This window comes from Cygnus olor, chromosome 1 (genome assembly GCF_009769625.2).
Source record: "Cygnus olor isolate bCygOlo1 chromosome 1, bCygOlo1.pri.v2, whole genome shotgun sequence".
Lineage (NCBI taxonomy): Eukaryota > Metazoa > Chordata > Aves > Anseriformes > Anatidae > Cygnus > Cygnus olor.
Window position 1 is genome coordinate 108580104 of NC_049169.1, and position 21729 is coordinate 108601832.

Genomic DNA, 21729 nt, shown 5'->3' on the forward strand with positions numbered 1-21729 from the left:
AGGTTCAAAAGAAACAAGTATTCAGTAGAGAGATCATTTCTAGTCTTAAGAAAATAAATAGAATGTGAGGGTGTATTCGTAAAGTAAACCTTGTATCTGGAATCTTTTTTTTTTTTTAAGTAAGTCAACACTATTAAAGAATCATCTGCAATACTAATTGAGAGGAAAAAAAGTTCTTCAAATGATCTGGGCGGGTGTGGGTTATATTTCAAGGATGTGTTGCACTTAACATGAAACTATACTAGAGTGCATAGTCTGTTACTATACTGAGAGACTTCATTGTAAGACAGTAAATTTGAATAGCTAGATTGTGCCAAGCACAGAAATGCCTAAGAGCAAACATATTTTGACACATAACTTAAGTAGACTTTGTGCAATTTCATCTGCTTTTATTATTTGTATTTCTTCTTCTGTGCTCTGACACATTTAGCATTTATTTCCATATTAGTTACTGTAGATTCATTAAGCTAGGTAAGATTTCCTTACTTAAATGTTTTACTGCTCTTGCAAAACTGTAGTATCAATCAATTAGAAAGCACGTAATGCAGTTAATGGTAAAAGTAGTAAGCGGGATAAAATTTAGAGAAAATATTTGCACTTCACATAGTAATAGTTTCTGGTATGAGAGAAGCTCTAATGAGCTAGTGATGAAAACACAAAATGTCAGAAAACATTATCCAGCAAAAAACCCCTTGTAAAATTTAACTGAAGCCACAGCATTTAAATATCAAAGAATGAAAATGCATAATAAATCTTACTATGGTGGGGATGTGCATAAGACTACATTCCTGGTACTGTTCTGGAAAATGATCATTAAAAGTTATATTAACTGCTCTTGTACAGCAGACAATTAATAACCTCAAAACTTTTCAGTTTCTATATTCAGCTATTTTTGTACTCATAAAGCAATGGTAATTCTGCACTAAGCTACTGAATGGTGTCTTTTGCACTAAGCTACTGAATGGTGTCTTTTGAACAGCAAATACAAAATCTAATTTCAGTTCTGACAAAATCAAAATTGGGAAGTAACCCTTTTGTAACCCTTTACGGGCTTCTGGAAGTTTTGGTTTAAGACATTATTTGTCTCTAATGCAGTAGGCAAAGAAATCAGTGGAATTTCATCGGGAAACTCCAGCAAGAAACACGGCATGTAAAGAGCCTAAAAACGTGGTCTTGAAATTGTATCAACTTAAAAAAGGATGCCTAAAGCACACTAATCAGAAAGGACAATATCTGGACACATATCACTGTTCTTGAGATAATGATTTGCAAAATGAGTTAACACAAATGAGACTTTTAAAAAAAATCCATGCCTTTCTAACAGGGACAGAAAATTGAAATTAAAGTAGGCTGAAATGTATGATGCTGGCTTTGTACCTATCCATGATTCAGGTCCATGGAATTCAACTGAATTAATGAAGACAGTTTAATATGTAGCACAAATAAGCCATGTAAAAAACCAAACATTTTATTATGTACATTTAGAGGTTAATTTAGATTGATAAAGTTTTTTCTTCTTCAGTTCCACCTTTTTCCTCAAGACTTTCTGCTGCTGCTTCCACAATTTTCTCTTCAGTGACCTGCAGAAAAATAACGAAATTGTTATTTTTATTAAACATGACTTAATTCTAGATCCTGGAACTCCTCCCCTCACACTGTCAGTGTAGCAAGAAAGACAACTGTTGTCTCCAGAAGTAAACAATCTGGACAAGAAGCATCTTCAAACTAATTTCATTTTAAAAAAAATTATGGGTTAGACTCTGAGAACATCCTTGGCTAACAAATTTCAGTAGGCATACCGTATTTTTTCTCTCTTTTGCCACAAAAGTAAATAAAATATTTGTTCTGAAGACTTCAAACCATCTGCTATTTAATTCTCATAACAATTCCCTAGGTTTAATCATGCTTTGAAAGTCAGTCTCTGGTTATATGCAGCTTTTGATATTTTATTGTTCCATTTATGGAAAAAATTTGCCTTTTTGCTTTTATTCAGTCAGCATAAAGATTCTCTTGGATAAGCCCATTTCAACTTTGTAACACTGTTTGACAGAAGAATATTTGCAAGAAACTTATTTTCCATGCAGATTTTAAATGGAGAAAAATAAACTAGTGCATTCATGCAGTTTACTGAGATAGTATTTCCTTTCATCTCCAGTAGTTTCCACCTAGGTTCACCCAATGGTAGATTTTATCCCTGCATTTAGTTATTAAAAGTATTGTTTGCTTGTGTTCTCTCAAGCCTGTGGCAGAAAACTTACTATTACCTCAAATCTAGGTAAGTATAAATACATTACTCCAATTTTTAGTTTTCTTATTTCGTGTTCATGATTAAAACAGGAAAAAAATATTTTAAGTTCTACACGTGTGGTATCAACATAAATTCTAGAGATGAATTTGAAAAATACTGATGTAATTTAAAGTGGTAATTAAAAAGATCTTAGGGACTATTAAAAAGCAGACAGCTTCAGTCATAGATGATAAGCCTGACATAATTTGCTCCCATTATTTGAAATAGTACAAAATATCAGTTGAACACTGCACGTTTTTTCTGAATGGTACAATGCACTTCAGCAGTCAGACATCAAAAACAATACCAGAAAATCTTCTACTACAAAGCAGTTAAATTTCATGTGCATCCAATTTTTCTTCACCTGTTAACATTTCCATTCTTAAAGATATGTTACTGAGGATATTATCCATCTCTAATCATTCAAATGCTACTCTATCAGAGGTTGTTGTGTTTTTTTTTTTTTTAATATATTTAAGTCCTATTTCACCGCTGAGACTTACCAGCCACTTCGACCTTTCCAGCAGTTTGTGCCACACAATGTGGTGAGCCTGTAATAAATGTCATTAAATGATATTACTGGAGGAAAAAAAATGAAATAAAATATCTTACTATAGATTATATTCTGAAAGGTTTATAGAAATGATGTAACAAATATGTAACAATCTCTATTCAGACCTTATGGCGTATTACCTCAGTGTCCAGTTTGCCCGTATTCTTTGGGAGGATTAAAGAGGGCTTGAATACACATTTATTGATCACATCCATCCACTGTGTGAAATCATTGAGGGGGTAATGGGCAAAAATAGGCATTAAAATCTTATGACCGGAAATGATAAGGAAAGGTACATAGAAAGGAGGCAAGGAAGACGGTGCCCACCTATCTCTTGTAAACTTCCCCAGTGGAGACAGTAACACATGTTCTAGACCATAGGCCAAGACAATACAAGTCAACAGGAATGGGAAGACTCTTGCCTCCAGCTATATTGTTGCAGAGCCTTTCCTTAAGATAGATTAGTGATAAAACTTAGTAACAACAGCAAATCTTATTTTGGTATCATAAAAGACTCCATCATGATTGTCAATTCGAAGTTCTGTTCTTTCCTAAATGAATGAACATTGTCAGCAGCCTCAATTTCAGATGATCAGCATGCACTACGATAAACAATTCACTAAGGCAAGGGGAATGAAATAGCCATGCGGCAATTGTGCAACCAAAATCATGCTTTCAGTATTGAAAAAAATGTTGGGGTGCTCTGATGCAAGCTTTCAAGCTCTGATTCCATAATCGCTATAGTTCCAAGTCAATTGAACCCCAAATGCCCAATGAGGTCATCATCATGGGCCATCACTTTCTGAGGTCATCTGCTACTCATCCTCCTCTCATCTCTGTATTATTACAGTCACAGCATAGAATAAAGACCAGAAAATATGCCAAATGCCCTAACTTCAAAAGAAAAGAAAAATTATAGAAAATGAATTAGTTACCCTCAAATGGACTGGCAGAGACACACCCTGGAACCTCCTTATCAATTCAGGTTGGTTAGTCTGAAGATTGTGGGCTGCCGTTATCTCATACTGGAAACAGAAACTTGTCCTTGGAATGTGAGGGCCTTCACTAACATCCACAAAGTCACCAAACCTGACCGGAATCAAGAAATGAAAAAACAAAAAAAATGTTATGACAAATATAATCAAAGAGAATTACAATCCTATTTATTTTTGGTTAGCAAAATCCTATCTACAGAACACTTCAAACAAGATGAAAGAAAATCCACGCAAATCCCAAAACACCTTTCAACATGTCCCCAGTTCAGCATTTCTAGATTTCCTGAAGTAAACGTACAGGTCACGTAATGTCCCAAAATTAATTTACAAAATTTAAATCCCAAATCCAGAAAGATAATCCTTAGTTTCTCAAATTTTTGAAGTCACGTTGACTTTAATAGTGGGTTAACTTTGTCGTTCACCAGAAAAAGATTTGTCCCCAAGATCACACATTCTGAAGAACAGTTTGTTTACTACCTGCACAGGTATTTCCCTTTCACGTCCTGGAAAGTTGCCAATCAATTAAGAAAACTGAGAGACAAGAGGAAGATGTACAGCAAAAGGATACTTAGAACAAACCTCTCCCAGCAATCAACAGGCAAGCCCATCTACCCTCTTACTGAACAAACTAGAGCAAATGTGGTTTAGGCATCTGGAAAACTGAGTATCACCAGCCTAAGTGAGTCACAAATTTTAAGACTGAGCTATAATAAAAGCTTCCTTCCTCCAGCCTAAGAACTTTACATCTTACACTGCATTCCAAAAGTCAGCTCCATTCCCATCTCCAACACTTGAACATGTGATTTTATTTTTAAATTAAAAGCCATCATAAATAACTTATTCTTTTTACTTGCACATACTACTTGCAATACAACTAAACTTTTCAGTGAAGTATTACAGAATGAGTTCAGTTTTGCTCACCTATGTAATGTTACAATTCCTTCCATGTTCCGAGAAGCTTTCTGTTCTATCGTCTCGATTTTGTATCTGATCAAGACAAAAAAAAAAAAAAGATTAAAATTTCTAGCCTTTAACACCAAGTTCTTGTAAGAATACTTAACAGATTGATTTAGGGAGCATTTCTTAAAGTTACGTTCTTATTTATGAGAGCACTGAAAGAAATTTAAACTCTTAAGTTTATATACCAGTGTGTATTGACATGTTTCATAAAGCATGTATGTTTTCAGAGGTTCATGCTCTCTCAACAGAGTTTTTTTCAGAAAGATAAAATGAACCTACTACTACATAGAAAAATAAATTTTTTTCTAAATCATATGTAAGTCCGGAAGAAACTATCTCATCACCTAAACTGGTCTTATGCAATGCGTGGACATCAACAACTGGTCATCTGCAAGATGGCAAAAAGCAGTCTCTGCTCTTTCTACAAACATAAATACAATGTCTAAAGTTGTTATCTGAAGTCCGCTCAGCTCCTACCTGCTGTAAATGCTTGTCAACCAACATCGTTAAGAGATGTTAGTTGGTACGTCACATAAATATTATTAAGCTAAAAGTAGTATTTATTTTGGTAATAACTTTAGCTTCAAGCAAAATTTTATTTTGGTTCACAAAGTGTCAAATTATTTGTCATTCTTCCCTACTTCTCTCCAACCACTGAAAAGCTGTGGACCAGTTAATTTTTCCAAAACATTGCTTAAGTGGTCTGTCAGCTAAAAAAGGTGTTTTGAACACGCCTTTCTATAACACAGTGCAGCGTGTGCTCGAGAGAGTCCAGAGAAGGGCAACGAAGCTGGTGTGGGGTCTGGAGAACAAGTCTTACGAGGAGCGGCTGAGGGAGCTGGGGTTGTTCAGCCTGGAGAAGAGGAGGCTCAGGGGAGACCTCATCGCTCTCTATAGGTACCTTAAAGGAGGCTGTAGAGAGGTGGGGGTTGGTCTATTCTCCCACGTGCCTGGTGGCAGGACGAGGGGGAATGGGCTAAAGTTGCGCCAGGGGAGGTTTAGGTTGGATATTAGGAAGAACTTCTTTACTGAAAGGGTTGTTAGGCATTGGAATGGGCTGCCCAGGGAAGCGGTTGAGTCACCATCCCTGGAGGTCTTTAAGAGACGTTTAGATGTTGAGCTTAGTGATATGGTTTAGTGGAGGTCTTGTTAGTGTTAGGACAGAGGTTGGACTAGATGATCTTGGAGGTCTCTTCCAACCTAGACGATTCTGTGATTCTGTATTTTACCCATTTTCCTTCTGTAGAGCTCAAAAACTGCATTTCATTAAATCTGCATTTCAAGATACCAAGATATGAAAAAACTTGAATATGAAAGCCTTTCAGCAAAAGCTTAAGGTAGCTAGCATGCAAAAGGTCTAATCACCAGAGCTCCAGTTTAAAAGTAATGAAATCTTGAAGCTCAATATTAAACTTAGAAGTCTACAACCTTTCCATTTCTCACAAAACTACCGCCAGTAAAGGTGTTGGCCTCTGGAGAGAACATTAAAAATGTAATCAGCTAGCGGAACAAAGACAATGGAGACGTGTCTGAGTGCAATCAGAGCAGTGGGATATGTACCTTCTTACTTCACCTATCACATCTTATGCAGAGATTTAAATGAATTTATAATTGCCTTTCTAAAAGAAAGGCAAATTTATACACTTACTTGTTATGCTGAAACATTTCACGTGCTACTTTTGCTTCAACTTGCAGTGTTTCGAACGGCAGGTCTTTATAAATTAGCTTACTAGCATCCTTTGTAAGAGAATTGAAGTTGTCCTAAAAAGTAATTGAAACATATAAAATTGTCACCACTGTTTCACAGCTGTACTGAATAGATAGAGCATAGGAAACACTAAACATTAGTCAAAATGATACGGACCATCTAGTATTAATCCTAAATATAAGAATACAGCTGTAGGATTGTAATGCTTACTATTTATCAGCAACATATTGCTAAGGAACAAATCAATATGCGTTCTTCCATCAGAAACAATATACATTAATCGGAGTTAAACATCTTGTGTTTTCCTAACATGATATATGCAAGTGCGGTCTTGCCAATGGTCAATATTCAGTTGTGTATCCTGTTTCCCATAGTCATGACCCCAGTTATAAACAACCTCCACTCTGGTGGAATCAAAAGAAAAAACTACGGAGTAACTATGAAATTCACTGCTTTGGTCCAAAAACCAAAGCTTTGCACACTCAGATTTGTTGATAAATAAGAAACTGTTATTAGAAGAAATTGCATTTACTACGTCACTTACAAAGTAACTTAGTCTGAAATATTTTAACTATAAGATCATATTGAAGAAAAAGAAAATCTGTATTGGACTAACACTGCTTTGTTAGCCACACACACCTCTGCTGATGCTTCATCGTGAGAACAAGAATAGGCACCAGACAAGTAAAACATTTGTGATCACACCAGCTACAAAACTGTTATAAGTTTGTACATGATTAGATTTTATAGAAGTTTGTAGCTGATTAGATTTAGCAGAGAGCATGAAATATAAGCAAACTATTAAGAAGAGTTTCAGCTGAATGTGCTCACGGTTCTTTTACAACAATGACTTGATTATGCTGTAAACTAATAGATGAAAATACATCCTTACTGTCAGAGGGTTCTACTCATATAAAGTCTATAAGCCTATGGTCACATCTCCATTACCAGGCAAGAGTGGTTAAACAGGAGTGGATCTGTACAGTAACATGGATGGCACTCAGGTCCCAAGAGCCACACCAACTGTTTTTGGAATTGTATTTCAGATCACAGCTACTCTAGCCCTATAGGCCTAAAACCTGTAAGTATCTGGAAGACAGCTCTGTATTTAATTGCATCTGAAAGAAATGCAGTTTGTGAGCTGAGAGCACTCTTCAGCAAGAGCCAGTATATGATAAATGAAGAGATTTAGTTTCTGAAGTGTATTCCTCATGTAAAATAAAATACTGGTGTAGACATATCCTATGAAAAGAATGGAGAAAAAAAGAGAAAAAAAAAGAACAAACCCCCCACCAACCTCTCCCCCTGCCAAGAAAACACTGGACAAAAATGTAAGCTACAGAACTTTTTGAGCATGAAGTTATTGTGCTTACTTTTGTTGGTTGCCAGTCATTCAGTCTGTTGTCCAAAATTACATCATAACAGAAAGCTCCAGAGATCACTGCAATTCCAATTCCAAAAAAAAAAAATACTCATATTTGTAATGAAGTACATATTTCATTGCCATATTATAGTCTTACAGATGTACGAAAATTAGTAAGAAAACACTATCTTAAGAAATCGATAAAGTATAAATTTTCAGCTGTGATTATAGAGTCAACCAGCAGACTAAATCTGTATCATTTTAATTTCACTGAATGAGAAATATTAATTTTAAATGTGCTTTAATTTAATGTTGATATAATATACACCCATTAAAGGAAACAAACAAACAAACAAAACTATACCGCTTCCCAAAACTGCTTCTCACAAACACTGAAAAAGACAACGGACTTTGAAAATATTTCACAGTATTTTCACATCATATACTAAATTTAGACCATTCAACTGTAAAGAGGAATTTATTGCATAGATAAATCAGACAATATTAGAGCTAAACTAAGATGTTTATCCATGACATGCATTTAATACAAATTTCTGTGGTAGTCGTTAGAGTGCTTTTTGTGTATATTTATCAAGCTACTGACATATTAAAAAATCAAGCTTATGAACCTAGTAAGCCAATGCTATTTCTACACATACACTGTAATGACACAAATTAGTGTATGCAAGATTATTCCAAATCCTGGTAGAATTGAAATATCCACTCTAAACCTACCAATCAAGACAAGTGCTGAAAAGACTAAAAAGGGAATGAATCGTAGGAAGACTCCAAACAACAAACCACATTCTTATATATCAAATATATAATTGTGTGGTAGGCTCTCTTATTTAAAAGAAAAAATATCCCAAGTTGGAAGGGTCCCACAAGAATCATCAAGTCCACGTAACCTCCTTTCTAGTGTGTTTTCTAATTTTAGTGAATCTTAGGTCACAGGTGAACAGAAGTTGTTAGCAACCAACTTCAATAATCTTACAGCTTGATGTATAAATGGTGACTTTTAATAACTCAAGTTATTAATCATATTAATCAAATCATAAGGTTACATAGTTATTAAGGCAAATTTCACAGAAACATATCAAATCTTCCAAATATATTACTCATGTAACTTCATAATCAAAAGACTGTGCCATTAAGTTACTAACTTAATCTATGTGGTCCAAAGTGGTTTGAAATCCAGTTACCATACAGACCAATCTTCCGTACATTAATGAATAAATTGTTTTCAGCCTGATTAATCTAAATTAAAGAAATCCTGGTACATCAGATTCTTGTTCTAATAATTACTCTTCCAATGGAGCACCCAGGACCACAGACTCCCTTGCAACTTCTTCCCTCTCCCCACTGATAATTTCTGGCCAAGTAAGACTCTGGACATTTTAAAAGTGCAAAGCTAAAATTTTAGAAAAGAAATCTGGAAAGAGTGCAAAGATCTAAGATTTAATCCTCAGTATATCAAACGATATAGAAAAACAGTTTCAGAAGATAGGCTCCTGTCTTTTCTCCAATCCATTCGATGGCCTTCAAAGCGGACACACAGCTTAGCAGTTATGTGGAGACCACTCAGTTGTCACAGTTTAAAGCCCAGCTACTTAACATAATCAAATACAAATTCTGTATTACTTCAATGCACCCATCACATCAAATACAAATAAAGGCTGCAACAACAGCATCTAATATACATAAAAATGCTAAGTACCTTCAAACACTGGAAAAAGAGCCTCTGATTTTCTTTTGTAACATAAATTACACACTCGCTTAAGAAGCAGTGAAAGACAAGATGATCAACAGTGAAACATTTATATCACCTGGCACTTCTGGAGCTTTAACCAGATTCACAGAGTACTCATCCTTGAATGCCCGCTTTAACACACATGCCATGATCATGGCACAGGAACGCCAGTAGGCCTATAAAGAGGATTACAAAACACAGAGTTATTACTTAGAACCTAGCAACCTATACCAGATGAACATCAGCTATCCAAAAAAACCCACCAACATTTCATTGAATTAGGCACAAACCTAGATGTCTACCCTACCATTACTTTCTTTAGAATGTAGACTTCTATTTGGAGATTGATTAAAGACGATCAAGATAATCTAAATTGCACTTGAAAGGCAACCCAGATGTTTCCCTTGGGATATTTAAACCTCAAATCATAGAATCATGCAAGAATATAGGTTGAAAAGAATGTCCACACATCAGCTAGCCTGCACTGTGGTCCAACTAACAGTAACTGTGAGGTGCCAACCAACCATTAAAAATATTGAAACTTTCACAACAACAAAGTTCAAGGAGGCAGATGGACATGGAACTAAAAGGGGCATACAAAATCAAGGAGCAGCAATCGGGGTCACCTGCAATGAGGTTAAGATGAAAGTTTACCTTGTTTACTTCCTCTGGATCTTCATCTTTGAACGTAAGGAACTGAATTTCACATGATTTGGTCAAGGGTCTATACATATCCCAGACTTCACCATCCACAAGAGCTAGCACAGATTTCTTGCAGTGCCATTCACTTAAGTCTGAAAAAAGCGAAAAACATATTGCACCGTTATTAATATTACTCTTCAGAGTCAGCAAATTATTCCCCTGCATTTGTAACAACAATCTGCAAGTGTTTTACTACTGTAAATGACTTAGAAGGATAAGCTGCAGATAGAGTCTAGAAAAATTAATCATTTTATGCTGATGTATTTTACACCAGTAGAATGTATTTTAGGTCACGAAGTTCACACTACAAATGTACTGTAAACTTAAATACAAATACTCTGAATGCACGTCCCCTACCTTGGCCATTACAATGCCTATAATATTAACATTTCAAATCTGGAAGGCAAATACTTCAACAGGCAGCATAATTTTCACCCTCAGTGGCACATTAGCTTAAGAACCCGTTCACTTACGCATGGCACAGTTGTATGGAGTAGACAAGGCTTTGTTCATTATAAGCAAACTGCCAGGGTGAGATTTTCCAGTGTACTTTACTTCTATTTTCTCAATTCGTGGATAAAGAGATAGCTGTCTCTCCTTCTCTTTGGTAAAGAGCTCACTGCGCATCTGAATGATTTCCTCCGATGTCAGTCGAGAAGCTGCTGGTGTGGAGATCAACCCTGGTAGAAGAAATGATCTAAAGTGAGCAATAAACAGTTTTTGAAACCTCCTTATAAGCCAGTTTCTGCAGAAAGGTGAGCATTCAGCAACTCTTGCTAACGAGCATGCCTAAAGTCACAAAACAAACAAGCAAAGGAAAGCAACCCTCTTAAGCAGCGAAGGCTTAATTTGGCGTTATAAGCGTAAAGGGGTAACCCGGCCGTGCACGGCCGCCCCGAGCACGACCCCTGAAAGCGACGGGCGCGGGACAAGCCCGCAGCCGACACGACACGACACGACACGACACGACACGACACGACACGGCCCGGCCCGGCCCGGCCCGGCCCCCCCGACTCCACTCACGGCGTCCCTCCCGCCCGACCCGCAGGCAGCGCGCGACCCAGCGCGCCGCCATTTCGCGGCCGAGCCCCGCCGCCCCGGTGCCGCTTCCACCCGGCTCCGCCGGAAACGGCGGCAGCGGCGGCTCGGTTCCGGGCGCCGCTCCGCCCTTGGCCGCCAGGCGGCACCGCGGGGCCGGGAGCGAGGCCCAGGCAAAGTTAAAATTTGTGAAATAACTCAGGATTTGTTCCCATGTCTTAAAATTCTGATGGTTGTCAGCCAGATCCCCCAGTGGCAAAGACAAAACAGCCACCAAGAATGCAAGCGTCAAAACAGCTACATTGACATAGTGCCATTAAAAAAATAAATAAATAAAAAGCTGTAATTAAACTCAGCATCCAAAAAATTAAATGTGCTAATACCGGCCACGGACAGTAATGGGCAGGGAATTTTCCACTGCGGCCGCAATCGGCTGCAGCCAGGTGAGCCCCAGGGCTGCCGGCTCCTGCTGCTGTGGCACCTGGTGCTGGCAGCCCTACTCGCCAAGGCTGTCATCCAGAAAACCAGGTGTGAGTGTACGGTGGTTGTGCTGCCCTTCATCATGTTATTTGATAGAGACAGATTTTTGGCAAGTCAAACATCGTGCTTCCTCACTTTTTGAAACAAGTTAAATACAAGTTATTTTTTAGCGCAGTGGGCATATTGTAGGCTACACAGTTGTGTGTATATAACAGTTTATAGTCTTGAGGTGAAAGGTCCTCAGAAAACACAAAGATGCTATTAGTACTTACACCACTATAGCTCAACTCTGCCAGTTCTATTAACTTTTTATTCTATGGCTTGAGGATTCATATGCAGTCACTGATTACATCACATAATCTTTTTTTAATTGAAAAAAAAAAAAAACGTTTTCAACATACAGTATAGTAAGAATATAGAAGAATATTTTAGTTTCTGAGGATGTCAATTAGAAATGTCTGGAGAATGAAAAAGAAATAAGCTCTATTCTGTCACTCTTGAATGTGCTGTTCACTTGACTTGAATGACTAGAGTAAAATTCCATTTGATACTGCACATTTCTTTACTTTGACAGTCTCTCTAACTTAAATTCTAATCTCTAAATCTTTTGTATGAATATATGCAACTCTTTATTAAGGTTCAGGAAAATGGTGGTAGCATATCTGTTCCCTGCTTCCACTTGCTTGGTGCCGCTATGGAAGTACAATGAGGATGAAAAGCCTCCTGGGCCTTGTAGCACGCTGCAGGCTTTGGGAGGAGCATGGCCATAGCCCTCTGTGTTCTGGTAATCCCTGGCCGCAGAGTGACAGTGCAAAGCTTTACCCCCCAGTGGAAATCAAAAGACATCTGAAGCTGCTGGAAATTTCACTCAGGGCTCACCTGCCAAATCTACAGCCCCTGGACAAAAGCAGAAAAGAGGAAGAACATTGGCATCAATCTGGGGTTAATTACAAAGTTCAGTCTTCAAGCTCATTTTTGATACATGATGCCACAGCTGGCTCACAACTGTAACATCATTTACTTCTGTGTATTTACTTGAGGCTTCTGTGATAGAAAAAAAAAAATCACAAACCCACCACAATGCTGGGGCCTGAGCTGAGGCCTGGCTGGGGATTATGCTCAGCTGCCCAGCATGGCCCTGCCGGCAGCCGGCGGGGGGCTTACGGGCCTGCTTTAATCCCCGAGCTATTGATCTGTCTGTCAGTGCCCCAAAACTAAGGCCTTCCGACTGAAAAGTACGCTGGGAAGGGTTTGGCTGAAGGCCAGAGGCTTTTAGCATGTCACAACACTAAGCATGTCTGTGGTATGGAGGAGGGACAGGTAATAGAAGCAGAGAAAAACTGGCCAAAAATAATTGTAAGGCATAAGTCTTCATAAAACTGTTTGACTTTCAGGGAAACCATGAATAGTATTTCATAGCATGCAGAAAATGGGAGATTGCTTTATGAGGCAATGGGAATCCTGTTGGTGCTCTTACACCACCATGTGTGTCCCAGAGGCAATTTGTACGTGACAAACCATGGCTGCTGCTGGCCCCGTGGCTCCCAGCCCAGTCCTGGGCTTGCTGACAGACCACTCCAGGAGCAGCATGGCCCTAACAAAGCCTGCCCCTTTGTGTGCCCATCTCCCTCATTTCTTACCACTCACCCTCTGGGCAGACCACTGCAGCAGAGCCCTACAATTTGCTGAACACAAGATCACTCAACAGATACACATTACAGAATGAATATTTCTGAGGGATTTGGGTTTTATTTGTGTTATTTCAGTGACCTGTCTTAAAGTACAGCTTCATATACACATGCCTGTGCACAACTGAGGTGGTAGCAGTAATTCATGGCTGGAGGCAGCAATTTCTTTGTAAGACAGTGTCGTGTATAACTACATGTTCTCGCAAAATATTTTAAATACAATTCTGAATCTACCATCATCAGCATCCTTGCTATCATGTTCTCCACTGTTGCTTAAGCTGAATCACGAAACATCCGACAATGCCACCTACTTTGGTGGATTTTTTTTAGAAATGTACCTTTGATTGCTACTGAGCTGCTTGCTCAGTGACAGTAATCTTTCAAGTTCAGTTGAAAAAACAGCATTAATACTGTACTCTGCAAGTCAAAGATAAAACTATAAAACAGATTGGGGGGATATTTAGGAAAAAAATATATATTGAGAACAAGTAAAATGTATTACTGTTTTCTTCCTTTAGCCTCACATTTTCTCTCTTTCCTGATTCTAGCTTGGCTGCCACATTAGATATGCAACATTTTGACAATCTTATAGAGATATTATGTTGTATCACAATGCTCGCTTTAATCTCTTCCATTATAGCAAGGCAAGTAATTTACAGCATACTCTGTCTCTAAACAGCCATCAGCGACAGCTTCATTGAAAACAAAAGTATTTGTGTTTTTTGCTTGTTTTGTTTTGTTTTTCTTCTTTTCTCAAAACTCTACTTGCAGTTTTCAGTTTCAAAGTGCAAAACAAGAAGATAATCTGCCAGCTAAATCAGTTTTTTTTTTTCCAGACAGCAGTTAAAGCAATTAACATGAAGCAGCAAAGCAAATTAACAAAATGCCACAGAATTAGAAAGGAGACAAGGCCTACTGTATCTGGAGGATGGACAGCTGTTAGAGCAATACTCAGAACATTATAAAAAACTAGGTGTGGTGACATTTAAAATTGCACAAGAAAAAGCTTACTCCTTAAAGTGTAGCTATCACATACTTACACGTTTGCTAATAATTCTTCATACTTAGAGCAAAGCTTTCAAACTGATTGATTCAATGTAGTCCAGGCTGTTAGTCTGGGCACAAACTAAAATACATAGCATATTGATCAATGTTTTCCAGAACTAAAATTTGTTACATGGAGTGTGAAATATGTGTTTTGGTGATTAAGCTCATTAATTAAGTGGAATCTGCTTTAGCAGTTTTACAAAATAGATTTCCATCAACTTGTCTCATTGCTGTGCCCCGATCACACCAGAACAATCACTCTACAGCTGTCTGCTCCAGTCTTCAGCACTTAGGAGAACATACATGACAACAATTTGGTGTACACATAGATTCAACCCATACATATGCTATGGCATCTCTGACCACCTCAAACATAACATTTCTATCTCTAAGTATGGAATTATATTCAAACAGATCTTCTTGATCAAAACTTAAGTAATGTAAATTGCAATAACAATCATCCCTGCTACTGTCCATATAAAGATACGGATATGCTTTTGCATAGGAGCACTTTTTTTTGCATGTCTTTCCCTCTTGTCCTCAGTGGCTTCATATCCTAAATCTTTCCCCTTAGTCCTTCCAGTTAACAGCAGTCTCAGTGGCCTACCATAGCTCAGCTTAGAGACACAAAGAAGTTTAAAGAAAATGGGCTTAGGAAAGCACAGGAAGAAAAGGGAAAGGCAGTGCAGACCTATAATCCTCTGTGCTTTCCCTGAAGTTTCACTCCGCAAAGAAGAGATGACCTACTCACAGATACAGCAATACTACCATCACCAGATTAAAAATAAGTAGTTGCTTGCATGAAACTATGGTTACAGCAGCTGGTCTACTTAAAGTCAAGAAGTAAACTTGAAATATGTCAGGTTTATGCCTGAATAGGGTATAGTGGGGAAGAATGGCTTTCCATTAAACTTTTATTTTTGATGGCAGTACAAGGATGAATATTCATTAGTTCTTCCATAACTGTCTTCTAGTTTGGTATTTGTAAGCCATGATAAATGAGTGATTACACAGGAATTAAATCTTACTCTTCTGTTAATTAAACAGCCAGTTCTCTTCTTGTAGCACGGTACTTTTCCCCAATTACAAGTTTGTGGTTTTTTTTAAGATGAGGAATCATAATCATCTACCTCTCTTACGTATCTGTAATGTGATTATTTGCATTGCAATGCCTTTAAGCCAAATTCAGCATTTCTAAGTTGTTGTATTCATTTTTTCATTATAACTCGAAGTTATTCTAGAAATCAGCACAGCAAAATAAATATAGGGTGGTTTTGTTCCTACTGGAAAAAAAAAAAAGAAAAAACAACAACAAAAACAACAAGACATTCTGAATGGAGAAATCACAAAAAGGAGTCTTTTTTAATATAGATTAATTTCTCTGTATTTGATTTTATCATCATGCAACTATAAAATGTTAAACACTCTTAAGATGAAAATAATGAGTTTTGGCTTATACTATTTCAGAGAGTTTTTGCAAATTAACTTTTGAAACCCTATTTTTTTTTTCCACAGAGCTCTTTAACACAGTGGTGATATCCTAACAGAAGAGGTAAACTTGTAATGTTAGAGCAGGTTATTGTCAGCAGTCAGTTGTACTATAGTTTCATTAAATGGAGAAGGAATTCCATTGTAATGTAAGAATGTGGATTACTCTAACACGTCATCTAATGAAATAGGTGTAAACTTTTGGTTTATGAATTACTAAAATCATTAAGAAGCAGCTAAGTTTGAAATCATATTACACTTCCACACAATTCTTAAAGGCTTTTGTATGCAAAGAACTTGACTAGAATAGTTATTACAAAATAAGATAGCTATCTTTGACCTGCATTCTCTGTGCAGATGCTAATTATAGACTATTTTTATTATTCTAAAAAGGAGTCTGCATGGAAAGCTCTCCCAGAATAACTGTTAAATGGAATATTTTGAACAAATTGTTTCATGTTGGGCTCTCTGTGTTGTTTTAATGAAACTATTTTTACTGTTTTACTGCTTTTAACTTTAAAAGATTAAGCATATTGATAGCAGTCTTGTACTCTTCTAACAAAGTATTTACAGATTTTTTAAGAATACCATTTTCAGCAAATACAGAAAAAGTATATATATTAAGTGAACTATATGCATTGCAAGTGTGGTTTTTTTTTTCCAAAACATTCTGTAAATGCATTCAAAATACTCATATTTAATTGTTTGTATTTCCAGCAATTGTATAAAGCAAGCAGAGAAGCCATGATCCAGTTATTGCTGAAATAAAAGAGGGGAATGCAAAGAAACTGTGAAAACACTGTGAAACTGTACTAGAAAGACAGAGAAATGTTGAGGAGACAATCTTGTACACTAGATATTTCTTTTTCTTCCAAGAGAAACAAAATAGTGAAGAAAAAAAAAAGGAATTTTACTCTGACCTCATGCTTATATAAACCCAAAGCATTTAAGTGGATTTACTGTGGTATGAGTCATGCTAATGAAATCCAAATTAAATGCTATATATGACTCCATGTATTTGGGCAATTATAACTGAATATTTACTGGGGTGGAAACACTACTGTAGCTAAACTTCATCCTGATGTCTAACAGGATACCTTCCCTCTTCATTCTCGTTATCAAATCATTGCCATTATATTCACTTCAGTAGCTATCCTATAAGCTACCCCTTAACTTAATTCCACACTGCTCTTTCTTAATATTCCCCACCTCTATAACTTTTCCCCCATGCTCCTCCCATACAGTGGTGATACATAGTTGATATATACATATATATGGTCTTTTATTTTTCAGAAATATTACTTGTATTCTATATACATTTTTGCAGGTGATAAATAAGCTAAGAAGATTTAAAGAGTATCATGGCATCCTACTTGTTTGGTCTCCATTAAAATAGCTGCTAGATGCTTTATAAATAATCTTTCCTCATTTTGCTATAGTCTAAAAATATAGCCAGTGTTGCTACTCTGATTATCAAATACTTACAATACTTTTCCTGTTAGAGAACCATATTACATCCATAGTAATATATTTGGAGATGTCATTAGAAATGACTCGGATACACCACTAACTGTCACGATGAGGAATTTTCCCTGATTCGTAAATTTAAAGGGCCATTGCAGCTCGTGTATGTTTAATGAATAATTTCCTAAACTAATACAAACTCCCAATAAAGAAGGCTTTGAAGGTGACCGCGTGGTTCATCTTCTGTTGGTTTAGGGATGCACCCTACAGTACATGGTATTTCGGCTAGCCCAGCTGCACAAGTAGCAGGGCTCACTGTGACTCTGACAAGCGCTACCTCACCACCACATTGTCAGCAGCATCCCCGTTGCAGTTTTGTTTCACAATTTCACCCTGTTAGGGCTGCTTCTATCCAGCTGCTCTCCATGCAAGGTGGGTTTCGTTGGGGGAAGCGAATGCAGGCAGGGACTGGGAACCTCTCCTGCGACAAGTATAAGCTTTTAGGAAGTTTGGCTTCGATTACGAAAAGTTTATCGTTTATTCTGTGGCAAGAACCGTCCTTGAGCTCATGAAGAGCTCACACCTTTGTGTGTGTTTGTATGCGTGTGTGCTGGAGCCGGGGGTGGGAGCCAGGCGTCCTGGCATCGTCCCTGTCCCTGTGGGTCTGACAGCTCGCTGCCCTGTGGGTTCAAGGTTCGATGCCCTGCCACCGAGCACCTCCCCGCCCGCTCCCACCTCCTGCCCCGTCCTTCCCAGCGGACCCCCGAGCCCCAAGCCGCCTCCGTTTTGTGGCCGAGGGGGACCGGCTCGGAGCCGCCTCTCCCGCGGGCTACGCCCAGAGCCTGGCACCGCCTCGCCGGGGCGAGGGCAGAGCCCCCGCTCCGCTCTCCCGCGCCGGGCGCCGGCTGAGGGGAGGCGAGGCGAGGCCGGTCCGTGCCGTGCCGTGCCGTGCCGCCCCCTCCACCCCACGCCCCGCCGCAGCCGGCGTTGCCCCGCGGCGATCGTCCGCTGCCGCCCGGGGGTGTGGGGGGGAGCGGCCGCTGCTGGGAAGATGGCGAGCCGCAGCCTCCGCCTGCTGCTCCTCGGCTACTTGGGGGTCCTCTGCTGTAAGTCGCCGCGCCCCTTCCCCTGGGAGCACGTACGCGCTCTGTCCGTCTGTCCGTCCGTCGGGCCGCCCGTCTGCCCGCGTTGTTGTGGCTTGGGGCTCGTCGCCCCGGCGGCACGGTCACCCCCGGGCGTGCGAGGTGGCAGCGGGAGGGAGGGGGGGCAGCGGCCCCGGCTCCGGCTCCGGCTCCGGCTCCGGACCGGTGCTGGAGGGCAGCAGGGGGCGCCACGGGCAGGGCGAGGGGGACGCCAAAGCCGCCGCCAGGAGCCCCCCGCATCTCTGCTCGGCTGCTAGGACTGGGGCTGCGCTACCCTCCCGGCCCCTGAGGGACGGGGAGAGCGGTGTCTGTTGGCGGCACGGGCTGGTGCAGCTCCAGAGCAGGCTTGCGCTTGCAGTGTTTCTGTGGTCCTGTTGTCTAACTCGTTAAAAACAGCGAGAGGAAGCGTTAAAATAAGTTGGCAAAAGCTGCCCCGCTCAGAAAACACGTGGAAGTGAGTGAAAAAATAGCTGCACTGAGGTGGTGAATCGATACACAGCGTTACCAGTGGCAGTCCTGCCTGTGATGAGACTGTCGCTTTCAAGTCACATTTCACCGTACTCGTCTTGTATTCTTGTGTCCCGCTGTTGCAATAGCGAAAGAGGCTGTACGTGGAAATAATGTTTTGAAAAGAACCGTGTGGCACGGTCTTGGTAAGATCTGAGCCCCGAATGGTGCTCAGTCTGTTGTGGATGTGGGACGGTGCTGATGCTGGGTGTTTTTGTATTTAACTCCGCACCTAGCAGAAACTTGTGTGTGTGGAAAATCCTTTGCAGAGGAGGAACGAGTCCTAAGAGGACAGACTTTTAAATGACATATACACTGCTAGAGTTTCAGTTTGGTGGCAATTTTTCTTTTCCTTTCTCTTCACTTACACAAGACCTTATGGAAAACTTGGTTTATTTAGATGGGCAGCTGGTGCAGACTTTCTCTTTCATATAATGAATTTTTTTGAAGTTTTTTTTTTGATCTTTTCCTCATTTCATGGGGTATATGTGACTGAATAAGGCTGCTATGTTGTTTTTTTTTGGTGACTGGTTTCAGCGTGTTCAGGCTGCTCAGCTGTTGGATTTATTGTGTCCCTTGATGGTGTTGGCTTTGACCAGTGTGGAAATGTTACAGGATGATTTGGAAGCAGTACAGTGGATCTGGTGCCTAAATTGTTGGCAGGCTCATGTTTTTTTCACTCTTCTTCTCGCTATTCTCAAGAAAATGCTAGATGGGGCAAACTCTGTTTACCAGCAAGGTGCTGATAAGAAGTTGCTACGTGAAGAAAGCAACTGTAGGTGGGTGTGCAAATGCTGATTGTTTGTGTGAGTTGGAGGAAATGCAGGCAGAAAAGGCAGTCAGGAGTCTGCTGTTCCTCCTGTGGCTGCAGTACGTTCACATGAACAATAAGACTGAGTAATACCGCCATCCCAGTTAGACGTATGCATTGAGTAGTTTCTCATGCAGGACTGGGGTTCTGCCCATTCCCCACTAAGGAGGAAAAGAAAGAAGTGGGTTGATGCTTGAAGTGTGTGAGCATTATATTGTGGAGCAGGTGTAGAGAGCTCGCTTGGTAATTCAGCTGTAGAAATTAAGAGCCGTGTAAGTTGATCATAGGAAATCAGCATAGCCAAGAACAGTGCTGAGGTAGATCATGTCTTTATAGAGAGAACCTGCTAAGAAATACCATTGACCTGTAGAAGTAGTGGTTTCTTTTGAGTTAAAGCCTATCTTTGACCTTTAATTTAGGGAGAAGGTAGGGAGTTTGAGATCATCAGTCATAGTCTCAGTCTGTGTGAGATCAATAAACTGGTGTTATCTGTGAAAGTTTTAAAAGGTGCAACAGGGTAAGACTTGTGAGTTCTGTTGATGAGAGAGTTAGAAAATCTACAGAAATGATTGCTATTAATAGTCATGGCTACTGTTGAGGAGATGGTATATACTGATAAACTAGCCCTTTTGTGAATCTTCTAGGCCTGACTTTTTCCTGCATTACTTTAAGTGAGAAATTAAGGTTAAGCTGGTGATGCTGAAAACAAATTCAGTACAGCATGTCTGTGCGAGGACAATGCAGAGGCGATAAATAGTCTTACATAAACATTTGATGGAGCTCACGGGGATAGTTCGATTCAGCAATAAATAAAAAAAAAAATAAAACCTCACCTTATTTTGGCTTTAAAACAAACATTCCTTAGTGCTCAGGAATCTTTCAGCCAAATACAGAGGTTCTAGGTCAAAAAAGTCACGTCTCCACCCTCAGTCTCCTCCAAGAACTTACAAAGTATGACTGTATTAGTTGTAGGAAATGACAGCGGAGCTAGAAGTCTTTAAAGTATGCTTTCCATATTACACATGATAATATTCTCTCAATGTTGAGAATATTATCAGCCCCCAGTCTTCTATTGAACCCTCTGTGTTTGCTGGATTAACTTCTGTAGGGAGTTATGATTTCTAAATTAGAGTCCGTATTTGGGTGAGATGGGATTTCTTAAATTTGCAAGGCTGCATACTTCTCTGAGATCTCTACAAAATAAGGCTATGAACCATGTTGCCTTTTTTTTTTTTTTATTTGGAGAAGGAGCAGGGGTAACCCCAGAAGAGACATTCAAGGATGGTTCCTTCTCTTGCTCTTTAGTTAAGAAGTGACATTTCTTTGCTATAGATGGCTAGTGGTCTACAAACCTGCGCAGACTCTTAGGCACCATAATATAGGGTGTCAGATGGCTTTAAATACCAAGAAGCAAATGAAAATTAACTGTAGAAGGTGGCATTTGTTTCAAATGTTCAGCCTAACTTTTTTTTTTTTTCCCCACTTAGAACTGTGGTGACACTGCACAAGATAATAGAGTGCTCCCAAAAAAGATAAAAATTGAGGACTTGGTTGGAAGACCTTCACTGCCTTTGGAAAGGAGACAGGTTCCTCCCTCTGTTACTGTCTTCACAATTCCAGCCTCTTGGTTAGATCTTCAGGGCTCAGAGGAAAGTTTGTCTGTGACCTTATTGGAAAGTCTTTCAGAAATCATGGCTTTCATTGCATCTGAACAAGCCAGACTATCTCCCTTAAAATCTAGGCACT

General features: G+C 39.3%; 2 protein-coding genes across 4 annotated transcripts in view; one reads left to right on the top strand and one right to left on the bottom strand.

Annotated features, from left to right (window-relative positions):
• Positions 1–1452: 1452 nt before the first annotated feature.
• MRPL39 (mitochondrial ribosomal protein L39) lies at positions 1453–11474 on the bottom strand. Its single transcript, XM_040576202.1, has 10 exons — positions 11342–11474; positions 10792–10998; positions 10271–10410; positions 9693–9792; positions 7877–7944; positions 6444–6556; positions 4757–4822; positions 3776–3929; positions 2791–2838; positions 1453–1580 (listed from the first exon to the last, which is right to left on the bottom strand). Exons 1-10 carry the CDS (start codon positions 11391–11393, stop codon positions 1494–1496), a joined length of 1035 nt encoding a protein of 344 aa, XP_040432136.1. The 5' UTR covers positions 11394–11474; the 3' UTR covers positions 1453–1493.
• A 6922-nt stretch (positions 11475–18396) lies between these two features.
• Positions 18397–21729, top strand: part of JAM2 (junctional adhesion molecule 2) — a 35772-nt gene continuing 32439 nt past the window's right edge. The window contains exon 1 of one of the 3 annotated variants that reach the window (XM_040576229.1): positions 18397–18629. In XM_040576229.1, the coding sequence (XP_040432163.1) occupies positions 18575–18629 (55 nt within the window). In that variant the 5' untranslated portion in view covers positions 18397–18574. The remainder of the gene's footprint in view (positions 18630–21729) is intronic. The other 2 variants (XM_040576223.1, XM_040576247.1) reach the window with 2 other exon arrangements.